Source organism: Antennarius striatus, chromosome 21, assembly GCF_040054535.1.
Source record: "Antennarius striatus isolate MH-2024 chromosome 21, ASM4005453v1, whole genome shotgun sequence".
Lineage (NCBI taxonomy): Eukaryota > Metazoa > Chordata > Actinopteri > Lophiiformes > Antennariidae > Antennarius > Antennarius striatus.
The window spans coordinates 9,017,687-9,033,147 of record NC_090796.1 but is presented as its reverse complement, the minus strand read 5'-3'; the positions used below and the strand labels follow the sequence as shown (position 1 = coordinate 9,033,147).

General features: G+C 41.4%; 1 protein-coding gene across 1 annotated transcript; it reads right to left on the bottom strand.

The window, feature by feature from the left end:
• Nucleotides 1-291: 291 nt before the first annotated feature.
• LOC137588343 (ubiquitin carboxyl-terminal hydrolase 31-like) lies at nt 292-15,386 on the bottom strand. Its single transcript, XM_068305374.1, has 16 exons — nt 14,053-15,386; nt 10,277-10,414; nt 9,996-10,084; nt 8,830-8,922; nt 8,441-8,576; nt 8,060-8,210; nt 7,624-7,804; nt 7,422-7,533; nt 7,226-7,320; nt 6,439-6,516; nt 6,179-6,308; nt 5,780-5,899; nt 5,467-5,692; nt 5,231-5,389; nt 4,995-5,147; nt 292-4,894 (listed from the first exon to the last, which is right to left on the bottom strand). The coding sequence occupies exons 1-16, from the start codon at nt 14,584-14,586 to the stop codon at nt 3,408-3,410; spliced, it is 3,882 nt and encodes a 1,293-aa protein (XP_068161475.1). The 5' UTR covers nt 14,587-15,386; the 3' UTR covers nt 292-3,407.
• Nucleotides 15,387-15,461: the final 75 nt, after the last annotated feature.

The following is a 15,461-nucleotide window of genomic DNA, read 5'->3' as shown; positions in this document are numbered from 1 at the left end:
TAATAAAAACTCAATTGAATCAGCTCTAAATAAATGATGGTGCTGTAGTTTAATAACATATCGTCCCCTCACTGGCAGCATCGGATTTGGCGGCACTATATATCTTCATAATCCTGCAAGTTCAAACTGAAGGGCATTTCTCAGGGACAACAACACACTGACTTCTTCACTTACCATCTGATTAGTTTTGACTACTGAGTATTTTGTGCAAACACTGAGCTCCACCAAGTGGAGAAAAAGAGCAATGTAAAAATAAAAGCAAACAATCTAAAACCACATAAGACCAAAACATGTTACTTAATGACATTTTATTTTGTTCCTTGCCTTGCATTGCTAAATTGATGCCAACACACACTTCAACCCCCAGGAGAGATGAACACAGTATATGTCAAACATAAAAAAAAAATCGAATCATTCTCATGCATTTGTGAAAATAAATCACTGCACACAGCATTTTGCTATATTTTTACATCCCTTTCATTCCATCAACAGTTTTGATTGCTGTTGATGTGACACACATGTCAGCTTATATGATGAATGTGTTGGATGCAACAGTACAGTATCAAGCACACTGTACCCACCAGGCACTAAAGATCATTTCCTTTCCTCTGCACCAGAAAGCTGCATGAAGTAGCTCATAGTTTGACGGCTTAAGTTAATGATGACCACCCCTCCTTGATTGCGGCACTGACATTCATTATATCTAATATTCTGGTGTATATTATTAGAACTGTCATAATTAAATTATTGTTATCTGTTTAAATAAAGTAAGCTTGCATTTGGTGTGAAACCAGTTATAAAATGAGTAAAGATGCCTTACAGTGCAATCGTTCACAGTGAAATGTGTCATGGTATTGAGTTTTTTAGACAGGTTTGATCGTACAACAATTGAATTAAAAACAATATCAAACCACACATTCTTATTTAGACAGGCAGAAATTGTAAAGTTCTGCTTCTTATACTGAATGTTCATGTTCTAGCCTGTGAAGTTATAATGATTATATATTTACAACCAAATTTATCTTCAGATATTTTATAAAACACTGTCTCTGCACCAGCATCATTTTAATTTTTCAGTTCTCACAGATGTGGAGAAACTTCAAATATGTTCACTATGAATTTTATTGTATCACAAAGGTTAAAATGAAGTTATAGCACATGGCAGCAAAGTTAAACCGCCAAAGATGTATAAAACCTCCTGTTTAAAGGTGTTTAAAGTTGATCATTCACCAACTGAATACAATCCAGGAAACATTCCTTTGTAAGTGAGTTGATTTACTTTGAGGGGGAGAATTAGCAATAATTATCATTCATTCAAAATGTATATTACTTTGAGGAAATGTGCAAACAAAGCTTTAATAAAGTATACCTTAACATGCTCTCTGATGCTGGCATTTGGAAAAATATAGTTAGAAATATATACACATCCAAGAGTAGCACGTCTACAGACTCAGTGTGGGCATTAGCAAGAGTATGTTTGCATAGTTAAGTGCATGCATAAGCATTTCTTCATGCAAGAACTGTCATATATTTCATAGTGGTGCTCTCTTTTCTGAATTTATGTTGGTGTGTTCACTGTCAAGATAATCTGTGATGCAAGCTAAAGATGTGCACAAGCCGTAAGGTGACATGAGAAGACAGAACATGGGCTGACTCAAACATACCATAATGCTCTACATTGATGTTTGGTGTCTCAAGAAAGGCATCACAGCTCTGTAGTGGCTTTTTAAATTAACCCTGTTCATCTCGGAGGAATGCTTGGAGATGTCTGGCAGTTTGAAGAGATTGAGCCCCAAAAGGAACATGGAAACAGCACATCTGGGATAGATAGGGATTTTCAAGTGGGTTAGTGTGAGGTATTTATTCATAGTTGCTCTATGAGTACATGACCTGCATGGGCCGCTTTGGAGTCGTTGTGTGTTGTTATACAAAGATAAGCAATGATAACCGCTGTGGATGGGGCAGCACCTCTGAATCGTATAAACTGCTTCATTTCATGCTACCTTTAGAGAATTTTCCTGAATTTACCTTTCTGTCAGGTAGGCCATTTTCTCTTGTTCTTTTCAAAAACACCCAACAACAAAAACAGTAATTTTATCTCGCGGGAGACAGAAGTTGTTGTTCTGCTGCTGCCTCAATTTGTTAGTTTAAATGTGAAATTGTGTGACTTTAGGGAGTTTGAGCCAAGCCTTCAAAACACTGAAGTCACACAATAAGACAAACCTATTAACCTATCGAGCCTAGTAACTCCCAGGTCTGCAAGGTAAAATTTTTGTCCAAGGAGTCCATTGACTTTGGAATGACTGCAATAAAACAGGGAAAATATTCTAATTATAGCATGCATTCAAACTTAAATCCCACTTGGGTAGCATGCTGCTGCGATATCAATAAGTTTGACCACCATCCACTTTAGGTAGTCTGCTAACTATGAATAAGCACCTCATAAAACACCACTTCAGCAAACTTCAACTGTTGGTTTACTTGTTGGCATCAGCAGCTAAAGGAAAGACGTGGTGAGGGGTGAGGAGGTTGTCTGAGGGCTAACAGGTCATTACTAGTAAACAAAACACAGACATTGAAGTACCATTAAAAAAAAACAGGTCTCCAGACATTTAACGCCAGCAGCACATGCTTCATTCCTGAACTCATTCCCAGCATCTCAATGACAGTCTTGATTTTGGATCCACAAAAATACCTCTTAAAGGCCGTTGCACAATTACCACATTTAGGAGCATATGTAAACAGCAGTTAAGGTTAAGTAGACATTATGTTCTTACTTGAAATTACATTTCAGTGCTTATTAAATATTAAAATTGAATTATAAATTTACCAACACCTGCAGTAATACAATTTAGATCAAATACTTAAATTATCTGAGGCACTGATGATTGTTGTTGACATATGGCTCTCAATATTGTTGGAGAGCTGTACATAAAGACTTTTTGGAAATAATTCAGTGTTTCACTGCATCAGCATGTTAGAAATTGCCAGTAAACTTCCTTTGATGACTGAGGAGTCCATGTTTGATGTATCTCAACAGTTTCTTTCTATCATATCGGCCGTCTTCCTTGTGCAAAGTCACTTTTAATTTCACTTCCTGCTGAGATGTACTTCTCTTAACTATGCTACAGACAGAACAAGGCAATAATTTCAAGACATGTGCAGTCCATGCTTATTTACAATACATTATAATATTCCTCAAAATCAATGCAATCCATACAAAGTGCTTCATTAAAATCCATTCCTAAGTAATATTGTTATCATGTCCAGTTTGGCAGCTGGTGTTTGGTAACCACTGAAAAGCTACAGGTGCTTTAAAGATGTTGGTCAGACACTCACTTTAAATTGATGGTTAAAACACTTCAGAGCTGCACGAAAGAGATTATTACCAGGCCTTAAAAACACTGTCACTTGGCCCTCTGGCTAGCTTGTGTAGAGTTGATGGGAATCTTCCTTGATTGCATTGTCTTTTTAGCAGGTTCTTTCTTTGAAGGGTCTTTTGCATTGGTTGAGGGCTGGGAAGCTGTTTCTGCTCCAGAAAGCTTTGACTTTGTGGAGGGCACCAGAGAATGCTTAGCTGCAGTCGACATCTTAGTAGCGGATTCCTTCTCTTTGGCTGTGGTCACGCTCGTCTGGGGCTCTGACGCCACATTCATGGCTTTCTTGCTCACTCCATGTGGGATTCCTTCTTTAACTACATCCCCGCTGCCGTCCTCCACACTTCCTTTAGCTTCTCCCCCCACTGATTTCCCACCATTAGTTGATTTACGGGTCTCTTTGGGCCTCAAAGCAGTCTTGAAGAAGGATAAGCCTTTCTCCTCTGTCTTACTATTCCTTTGAGGTCCCCTTGGCGGAGCTGCATTTGCTGGGGAAACGCCCACGCTGGAGGATCGGAGGCTAGTCAGGGAGGAGCTGCTGCTGGAGCTTCGACCTGCAGCCTTGTTCTCTGTACGAGCTGGCCTGCTCTCCGGTCTACTTGCAGCATTCGACCGGTAGGGAAGACCTCCAGGATTAACCTTCTTCTCTGGAACCGCATTGGTCCGTGAGGATTCACGGCTAGTGCTCCTATCTGCAGCTCTAGTCCTTCCGGAGGCAGAGCTTTTCTCGCCTCCTCCTCTCGGTGATGTCCTCCTCTGGGGGTGTGAACTTTGCAGTCCTGGAGAGCCACTCTTCCTCGGCTGGGCAGAGTCAGGGTATAATACCTCTGGTGTTTGAGATGATCCTTTCTTGGAGGGCGTGGCTGTTCTTGAGGATCCGGCCTTGCTAGCTTTAGGCGGTCCTTCAGTTTTGTCCTTGAGGACTGATGCTGATGTTGCACTCTTAGCCTGCGTTCGAGACGGTAATTTGTCAATGGCTGGGGATGCAGGAGACAAAGAGCTGGATGATGTTGAGGAAGTGGCAGCACGCTTCTTGGGACTCCTTTCACTTTCCAAACTTGTCTTGGCTGATGTCCTTTTAGCACCCGTACTATCTGCTGCTCCGTTTCTTTGTTTCACTGCTCCGTGTCGCGGACTCACTTGCTCAGCTGTGTTGTTGTTCTCCCCAGACGGGATGGAGCTCCTCTGCTCTGCTTGTGCCACAGCCTTCGAGTGAACATGTTGCAGCAGCCTCTTAGTGCCTGGGTTACTATCCAAAGTCACAAGTGTTGACTTACCCACTGCCAATTTTTCTGACTTGTTATCAACCACCTCTCCTATCCTCTCCAGCGTTGGGGAGGAGGAATGGGATTCCAGGGAGAAACGTGAGGGAGAATTGGAACGAAAATGGAGCTTGGCAGAGTGGGACCAGGATGGTTTAGTGCCATTTTCACTGAGCACTAGTGGGCTGGCAATGGAAGATCTTGAGGAGAATGTTTGTCTTTGCATCCCCCTTACAGCAGGCCGGCTTGATAATCCTGCGTGGCAAAAAAAGCACACAGTAATAAAAGTTATATTTGTCAGAAATGAAATTTGTACACGTGTGAGATGTTGTGCATACTCAGACGAGTCTCTCACCATCATCCTCACTTCGTTCACCAGCAAACTCAGCAGACTCAGAGAGGGAGGCCAAAGAGGTGCGTCTGGAGGAGCCAGACGATGCTTGACTGGGTGGACGACTACCCATCAGTCGACTAATCCAGTGCTCACACAAAGAGGAGCTGGTGGACCCTAAAATCCCAAATAGACAGTGTTTGAACAAGAACCACATTCTTTTATACGGAATATTTACTAGATGATATCAATAAAATTACCTCCCACAGAACTGTTGGCTGACCAAGAAGGAATTGTAGCACGTCTTTGATAAAACAAGATGTAACCAGTCTGCTTGCAGACCTCATCTTCAGATATAGTCAGCACGTCGCTGTCATCAAAGCAATACCACTGTCCATCAATGGAGTTCTTACAGTGAGCTAGAAAACACAACCCAGTACATGAAATACATATTATAATACAACTATTGGGTCATTAGCTGCTGATGATCTGATACCTGTGTAATGTCCTCCTTGCATGGTCCCATGATGGTTACAAACTGCGTACAGGTCATAGAGGTAATCCTCTGGGTCACGGCCCATTCCATAAGGCCGTCTCCATGGTGACCAGTGGGAGGGGAGACTCCAGCTGCTCTGGCTCCTCTTCACTATATGGGGGGCCATGTCCATACCTGTGAGTGGGAACTTCACCATATTCTGCATCTTCATTCGTCGATCCCCGTCCTGAATTTTTTAACATTTAATGTGACGTAAGTCTCTCTCAAGGAATTTAATTATAGTTAGAAAAAACAAGATGATCAACATCAGTACCTGTCTGAAGCGTTTCAGGTGAAGTATAAGGATATCAGGAAGGGTCCACAGACTCAGCTTGATGCTGCCCTGCTGAAGTTGCTTACAGTGTGGACATCGCCACGCATCATCAGGAGCGAGCTGAAACGTGAAAGAAACGTATACATCAGCTGATAATAATACTAAACTCAAGAAAAATATCAAGAAAAAAGAACTTTTATCCATCGTCCAGGCCTCGGGTCTGCAATAGCTAGTCCCAGCCAGCTACAGGCAAGAGGCGAGGTACTCGTCAGGTGAAATGTCAGCTCGCAGGGTAAAAAGAATGATTAAAAATCAATTCATTCACCAGTCATTTTTAATCCAGATATGACTCGAGTCTCTGCACCACAACAGTATAACTGAACCCGAGTCTCAGCCTACCTGTTCCTCTTTGGTGTACAGTTGAAAGCACTGGGCGAGGGAGCAGGTCTGAGGCTGCAGGTGCTGCTCCTTGGCTTGACGCACACTTTCAGCATCCGGGATGTATTCGTCCTCAGTCCTTTTGAACAGACTTAGGACAGATTATGAAACAAGTTACACAAGGGTTCACAGATAAAACACCTCGGCTAAAACACATTTGTTTTAAGCATATTGTAAAGTTTGTGTGATTAATGCTTCAGTCCATGTCGCATCTCACTTACTAGTCTTTTGTCTCTTTGTCCCATTCAACAACAATTTTGACATGAGGTGGCCCTCCGGGACCACAAGATTTGAATGCCCTGTAGAAAACACCATCAAGAAACCCTGAATTACCGTTTATCTTTCATTTTAGAAAGTTACCTGATATTCTCATGGAGCATTAACAATAAGGAATAACTGGGGGATAAATTGGGAGGATCAGTTTCAGGAAGGAAATGCCATTTTGTCTGATCAATTTAACGATGACCATCATTTTTTAAATTTGCAAATGTAATTATAGAAGGCCCATAAATTATCCTGCATTACAATAAATTTAAATTCTATGCTTTGGAAAACCATAATAATTCCTACATTGAGCAAAACTGTAATTAAACTACATTTGAAGTTTTGATTTCTGTTTTGTGTGTGTGTGTGTGTGTGTGTGTGTGTGTGTGTGTGTGTGTGTGTGTGTGTGTGTGTGTGTGTGTGTGTGTGTGTGTGTGTGTGTGTGTGTGTGTGTGTGTGTGTCAGTTGGCAGTAAAGAAGTAAATATCAATCTTTTTTTCTCAGTCACTTCATTAAAAAAATCCATACAAATCCACAGAGTACAACACCCTCTGAGGAGAAAATCTATAAAACCAAACAAGCTGTTATACATCTAGGAGATATTTTAACATCAATATCACTGAAGAGTCGACCTTCATACTGTAGCTCTTCAATCAACTTTAAGTGGGTTGAGAAGCAGCAGCAGGGTCTAAAAGACCATTGAAACGCAGTAAGACTCCCCCTGGTGGTAATAAATGGTATTACCTCTCCACAGAGGGATGGCAGAGTGGCTGCTCCTCCTGGGGCAGGAGATACGTGATACCTACAACTCCTACCACACGCAAAGTGAAGGGTCCTACCTACAGACCATCAAGCATAAGACAATTAAAATCACAACACATGAATGTGATTGAGCGTTCCTTCAAATCAAAGGGTCTGTTTGGATGTAATGAGCACACACCTGCACAAACACACCAGGGCGTAAAAGATGCTGCATCTTCTCCAGGATCTCTTTCTGAAGCACATCCCATGTAACAGTACGCTCCAAATACAGAATAAATGGATTACCAAACCTGTGGGGACAACAAAGTCATTTGACCTGGATCTGTTTTAAATAATTGTTTGATGAAAAGATTTTAAACTTCACAAGTGTTGTTAAAAACCTGCGTCCTTGCTGTCCAGCGCAGGCCCTGTTACACACCAACAGGACAATCTTCTCAGCCTGCCCACTATTCTTATTGGGGCTCTGAGGTGGGGTAGTGGGTTCTTGTATTTGTGTGGATATCCTGTTGTTATCTGTGCCATACTTTAGGTTGTTCTGGTTGAGGTTTGCATGTGGACTTCCTGGAATGGACGGAACAAAAGAGTACAACTTTGAAGGAAAGATAATGAGATAGGAGTTTAAAGAGATCTCTGTACATTTCAAAAATCAATTCGACAAGTGAGATGGATGGAAGTTGTTCAACGTAAAGAGCAGCTTCCTAAAGAAAGCACTTCTCCAGTACTGGTCTGATCTAATCTTCTTCCACATCCCATATTAGGTCGGCTCTGATGTAATAAGACAAATTAATGTCTGGTGAACAAAACAGGATGCAGTACCGCCTCTCTTGGAGCGGATCTGCTCTGGTCTGAACAGCTCCGGTGTCTCGAAGGCAAAGATCGAGTCGCTCTCCTGAATGATTTCAAGATCGTCATCATCGTCACAGAAGGAGCGATGAAAGCCGTCATAGTACATCTCAGTGAGGACAATCTGGAGCAAAAGCAGGTTACGGTTTGCATCAGTTTATTGGATGAAAAATGGGGAAACAATACCTATAAGGTTTCAAACACGGTGCTTATGTCAATATGAAATCTACAAGAATTTGAGTACTTGTGATAGAATATGTTTAAATTAATAATTATCTTTGCATTTAACTATACAATATACTGTATGTTATGTAAATCGATCCACCATTGCGGAGGTGTCTGATTATTCAGCACCTGTTGGGCAGGGATCTTGGTTTCTTGGGCCACGGCTTGTCTCAGCCTGGACACAGTACCAGAAAGAGGCACAGCCACCCCGACTCTCATGCAGTGGGAACATTTTCCTTGGTACACCACTGTCACATATAATGGCCTGCAACACAGAAAGACTCAAATTAAATTGGCTGTTTTCCAACCATGTCTGGACTGATGATGCAGAGACAAAAAGCATTTCTTATTTTAGCTTTTCTTTCCTGTCAGAGCTTCTTTTTTTATGTTACGGCTTGATGCTCTTTTTGATGCCGGTTTCAAACCGGATCTCAAATTGCATTTGTGGGTGCAGGGATTGTTTTTTTTAGAATACTGAATATTGTTTTATTCATAGACTATATTCACAATGACCTTACCGTGTGTGAGGTACTGGGATTGGCAGTGAGATGCAGAGGAAAGGATCGAAGGTGTTGCTCTGTTTCTGGCAGTGAGGGCAAGTCAGGGAGGACCTACACAAAGACATGAGGAGAATAAGAAAACACCATGTAGACCTCAGTATACATGAGAAGCAGCTAACTGTAAATAGCGTCAAACAGCTCGTCTGGCTGTCTTAAAAGGTACTGAATCTACCAAACTGAAGGTAACAATCAGTATTTAATTTGAACAGGGAACAAGCAAATGTAACAAGGTGACCTGAAGGAGGTAGATTTTGTCACTACTAGATGAGTGTAACACCTTACCCTTCCTTTCAATCTTGATGGTAACTAGCTCCTGGCTACTTTACCATAATTACTAAATAATCATGAAGATCTTTTGACTCCTGAAAAAACTAAACAAAACAAAAAATGACTTCCTGAGATGACAGAAATCTTGTTTGATAAATGAAAATGTAAATCCACTTCCAGTAGTGAGAGAGTCAGATTCAAATCTGTATTGTTAATTTGTTTTTAAAGATCACTGGTGCAAATCCCTGTCATCCATCAGTCATCCATTGACAGAGGTCCTGATTATGACAAGACAGCTGAGATCAGCTAACTAAGGATGGTTATGAGAAATGGTTAAAAGTAAAACATTCTAGGCAGACAATCTAGATTTTACCTTACTTCATGAAAATGTTGTGATTCTTATGATTGAAATACATTATCAAAAGTTTCCAGAAACAGTCTTCACCTTCCATGCCTTCTAACCCTCTGCATTTGTCCAGGCCTACAGTTGACACTGGCTTTCTCTCCTGTAGGGCTGTAGATACCGGGGATTGAACCCGGGGCAGCATGCACTCTACCACTGTGCTACATCTCAACATGTTATTAAAATAGATAATAATAATATGAGCTGGTTATCCAAAGCTGTTTAAATCAATTAAATTGACTTTCTTGAAACGTTCTTGAAGTCCAGAGGGAGATTGATTTAAACAGCTTTGGATAACCATGATCTGGATAACTGAGAACCTTCACAGACAGCTGGTATTAAATTATTATTTATTTAACTGATCATTTATGATAATTTAATACTAATGCAAATAATTTAATGTTTGGTATAAACTGATTACATACTAGCAGTTATCAGCGACTGAATATTTCACCTGTATTGTGCCTGAAACAACTCCTGTACAAAAGAGCCAGGTGCTGGTAGTGGAGATCCTTCAGGGGCATGTTCTTCTTCAACTGGAGGCTTGAAGAAAAAGAATATGATTAAATATCTAGGATTATATAATGTAAGTTGAATTAGAGCAGCAGTCACCAGTGGTACAGCATACAGTAGTGCAAAATTCAGTTTATTACAACACTGATATTGATCATAACATGAAAACATTCAGACGTGCCAATGCTGGAGCTCTTTGTTGTTTTGTGAGTTGCTGTTTACCTTCCTGGGGGGTCTGATGTCTGGGTGGGCAATATGGTTGAGGTCTTCATGTACTCTATCCAGCAACCAGAGGAGGAATTCCTGGGCGTCGTGCTGGGAGTTACCTTTGAACTGCAGGGCGCTCTTCGACACCACATTCTGCAAGACGTGACAGAAAGGTTTAAGAGGGCTGCTCCCAAACCAGAAACAATTTGTAATGAATTGGGTACCATTTTTTGTCTCCTCATAAAAAATTCAGTGCATTTGACCATGGTGAAGATGATCAGCACATTCCTAAAGGTCAGCGGAGGTGTGGGTGACGGTGAGACGCAGGCAGGCATGGAGAAGCTTTTTAAAACCAGGACACAATCTGAAAAGCGACAGTTTGCCCTCAACGACAGCTATGGCTGTTAGAGATGGCAACAGAACCAACCATGGTAGGTCACCTTTAGTCGCTGTCACGTCACACAAGGTCATAAGATATGTGTGTGGAATGTGTGTTTTCCCGGTCCGTCCCACGGGACATCCCTCCTCAGGCATTACCAAGGCAGCGTCAGCGTTTTGCACTAATATAGAGCAGCTCTGTGGCCTCTGAGGTTTCCTTAAGTAAAGGTTTGTCGGTTAAAGCAACCTCAGTAGACTCCTCTAATGACAGGACCAAACATCTACATCTCTTATTAATAGCTCACCTTTAATGTGAATTGTAATATATAAGAATAGAGTAAAGAATGCTGTTCAAGAAGATATACTTTGGGTAAAAGTAATCAATATGTGACAAAACATTGATAAATGTCACATTCCAAACAATTACTTGAATTAATTTGTGTGGCAACTAATGGAAAGTAAGTGCTAGAAATGGTCAACAAAGAACCATTCTATATTTCAAATTACAGCATTGTGGCAAAATAAGTACGCAGTCACTCCTAACAACAGCTTCCATGTAATCACTCATTTATTATTGACAGATATACTCTGCAATAAATTCAACTTTTACACTATTTTGTCACTGGTTAGGTAAAACTTAAAATATGTTTTATTTTTTTCAGCTGTTTCATCTTTTCAAATTGACCCTATTAGTGACTTTCTTCCTTTTGTATCCTGTGTCCATTAAATTTTAAAGATTAAAGATCACAATTAACACATTTACAGTTTACTGTTTAAAATAACACTAAACCGTGCATCATTTCAGCATCGACATCAAAATACACACACGAAGAATAGTCATACTTCAGGACAAGCAATGTCAATTAACTCAAAATTGCCATGCAGCAAAATTTTGGTTATATAATGCTAAAGGAACTAAACCAAAATTACTACAAGATAATTGTGTTCCATCTTCAAACTTCTCTTTTCTTTCACATCTTCATAAAGCACACGTTTCATTTTTACTCATCAGAAACGTCTGACTAAATGTAAACAATATAATTTCAGCACACACTTCCATTTGTAAAGGTTATCAAGAACTGTTATGTTTGAAAAATGCATTGCTCCCTGTTCTCTTTGCACTCCATGCTGAAAAAAAGTGGAAGGATGACAGAGGACTGAACCAACTCTGGTAGAAGTACAAGGGGGGATTTGTTTCATCAATAGAGGATTGAATTTTAAGTACACAAAAAGATGATCATTATGTTAACTGTGTGTTAAAACATGAAATGACATATCATGTAGTCTGTATCTTTTTATATCACAATTTATATGTCAGGAAAAAAAGATGTAGCAATGTCATCTTTCCCAAAATTGTGCCCCTCCAGTTTGAAAAGAACATTTTTTTGGCTCAACAATCAGGGCAAGTATGTCACACATTCACATAAAGTAAATATATCATTACCTCAATGAATCCTGCTGACAGAGAATATATGGGATTTCTCTAGCACTGATTATGTAAAATATTAGAAGTGGATAAAGTGCGGTATTCTATTCTGTAAATTTTATATCTTTAATATAATTATACACATAGTCTTCATTAAAAAATATTTGCCTGAAGCATATAAAAAAAATATACACTTTTATAGTTTTCAAGCAGGGATTTGTTTACCTTGTGTTATTGACTAGCCCCTCCTGTTGGTTTTGTTTCACATCGTCAAATTAAGTTTTGCTCTGACAAACAGTCAACACCTCTCAGAATCATTAATGAGGGTTTTGTTAAATCATGCTCTGGGTCCTTAAAACTCGTGTTCATAGACATGATATCACACCAATTGTATCTAAGAGCTAAACTGACACTGAGACACAGTGGATAGTTCCCCTGTGTTTGGATTACGAATGTCTTCATAATGATCTGTAAGTGCTCTCAGTTTCAGCTCAGATCGTGGTCTAAAGGAGGAAGCGAAAACACGTCACATGTGTATCTGAGCTGTAATGTACACTGGCCACAAAAACTGCGTGTCTAGCTTCAGTTCAATTAGCTGCAGCTAAAGCTACACTTAGTGTAGATTAAATAAAAATTGTACAGATTTTTTTTCTGATATTACAAGAGACAAGGAGCAACATTCTTTTTACATCCCCTCCAAACCACATGATGCTACACTACATCAAGTGAAAGAAATAAAAACCATCAGCTTTTGGATGTACTGACAGGATTCGTAGTTCATCATACATTAGCTGTCCAATCAGAGATGTTTTTACTCTGGTTGACAAAAAAAGATAGAAAAAAATGGACAGAAATAGTAACATCATCAAGAATGGAACGTCCTTTGTGTTTGTGACAGATATAATTTTATTTAAAAACTCTTGGAGCTTTATAGCTCAGAACCAGGTCTCAGCTGACAGTTAAAACAGCCTATAAAAGACAGAATGTTGGTCCAGAAACACTGACTTTTCCTGTTTCTTCAGGATTTATTGTCCTCCCAGGCTATGAGGCAGATTGTGAGAGTAAACATTACAATGAAATCTGTATTCATAGCTGACAGCTGTGCTAACTCTGGTATGCATTCACAAATTATGGCGATTTTTTTGCATGCATAAGACAGGCGTTGCATAGGGAGGGGTACCTCTCCAGAGACTAGCTGATAATGAACACATCTACCTGACAATAAGCTCAAATTAATATGAGACTTAATTATTTAAGACTCATCTGTGGGACTAAAGAACAGTTTAAATTGCATATATTGACTGCATAGAGAAAATTAAACTTTGCTGCAGGGGTGGGCAATTTTTTTTTTTTTTTACCAGGGGCCACATTAGAAACCTGAATTGTGTCACAGGGCCACACAATAAAATAATATTTAATTCTGCTCAACTTCCTTCCATTGCAAAATGCACTAAATCAAATATTTTGAATAGCTGGTACTGATAAACGGAAGAATAAAACACTCTTTGAATATTTATATTAATCTATTTGAAATTGTGGTATTTCATTTTTGTAATTTTGTGTATGTAATTTATAATCAGTCTCATGCGGGCCAGACAGGGATGTATAAAGGGCCGCTTATGGCCCGCGGGCCGCTGTTTGCCCAGGGTCTGGCCTATTAGGTTTCTAACGGCCTCAGGTGTCATGTATAATCTCTATTAAGGGACAAAATGGGACTGGGGTGCAGCTCTTCAGGAAGCCAGCTGTGACTCTCATGACCTGACTCCACTTTAAAGAATCAGGATTAAGAGGCTCACACTCCAAATAAAAAGCGCTCATTCAAAACTGGGGGATTGCAGTTCTTTTAAAAAATAATACTTACTAATACTAATACTAATACTACTGAAGCATCCCTGTTCTATATAAGCATATGGATTGTGTTGACATTTGTTTTATTAAATGTACTTTTAAACTAATGCCATCAGACAGACTTCTCCAGACAGCCTACCTTGAAGTCTCTGCTGTGCTGAGGTGTGTATTCGAAGGTCCACAGCGCCCGAACCAGTCCGGACAGCTGCTCGGTCACCTCCCCCGCCTCCTGCTGCTGGCTCCCCTTCTTCTGCCCGAGCACCCCGTTGGACTTGGCCTTGTCGTTGCTGCTGGTCGTCTCCCCCACCTTGAAGTGCTCCAAAGCCAGGTACTCGGCGAAGAGCTCCGTGTTGCTCAGGCACTGCAGGATGGCGTTCATGAAGCAGGTGTTGCCATGGTTCTTCAGTCCGGCTACACCCGGGACTTTGTCACCGAAGGGGAAACCCCCGCAATCGCTGTCATCGGACGGGAGTGACCCCCCGGTAGTGGTCGGGATGGAAGTGGCGTCGTCCTTCTCGTCCTCGGCGGCTTGTTCGTCGGTGCCAAAATGAGACAGAGTCGACAGAGTCCGGAGAACTCTGTTCATGAAGCTCCCCACGGAGCGGACCGAGCTCCTGCGGAAGAGTTTTTTACTGAAGGATTTCTTCTCCTTGTTACTGACAACCACCGACATGGTCAGACAAATCGCTTTCCCCCGTTTTAACACATTAATTTCAGAGCATCTCTTCACATTTACGCACTGACAGCTCCTCCACTTTGCGCGTCTGAGCGTAAGGCCCGGGCATATTTCTCAGCAACATGAGGCCTGGTAGTTCTGGGATCATGTGGACACCAATCAGCCCACCGGCAGCACTGCATCGGATTCCACGAACAGCCTCCATGGTGAGCCTCTTTCAGGGAGATTGGCAAGAACGATCGGGGTAGCCCCGCACCGAACGGCGGCCATCGTCTCTTAGCGGTCGGTCGGATGACATAACATCACCTATATGGTTGTTCGGACGCAAAACAAGGCGAGCAAGATGGTCGGAATGTAGCCAATAATCAAATTTCTCAATTAGCCTGAGAGTGGCGATCGGGATTCCTCATCATTTATTAAAGAAACCGCAGCTCCACCCTATTACTGGTATTTCTCCCGCTTCGATCATGAAGGTCCTGTGTTCATTCGTCAGGCTGGTGATGTTTACCCGCTGGACGTCTTCCCTAAATCGCATCCACAGTGGGCGAATTCGCAGGAGCGCCGCCAAACCGAGGAACACCCCGACCGGAGCAGCACAGCGCGCCGCTCCCTGGCGCCCGGCGGCCGCGGAGCGTTTCTTTGTGCGCCAGATCTGATGAGCGCATGATGCGGTGCCGAAAAGTTCTTATCAGTACTTCTCTCACTCTTTGAACGGCTTAATTCCTCATGTGAATGGGATTCGCAACGAGGCCGCTTCTCCCGTCTCCATCATCATCTGTAGCCACCGACACTGCGGGCAGGGCGGTACCGGCTGACGTCAGGATCAAACAGTGGTCCATGTTGGAGGAGAGCAGGTACAGCAGCATGTGATG

Coding starts and splice junctions, on each gene's coding strand:
- LOC137588343 (XM_068305374.1), bottom strand. CDS start 14,586: ATGTCGGTGGTTGTCAGTAACAAGGAGAAGAAATCCTTCAGTAAAAAA. Junction 8,923..9,995: donor TTGTTTCAGGCACAATACAG/GTGAAATATTCA, acceptor GTCTTTGTGTAG/GTCCTCCCTGACTTGCCCTC. Junction 7,321..7,421: donor GCCCTGGTGTGTTTGTGCAG/GTGTGTGCTCAT, acceptor GATGGTCTGTAG/GTAGGACCCTTCACTTTGCG.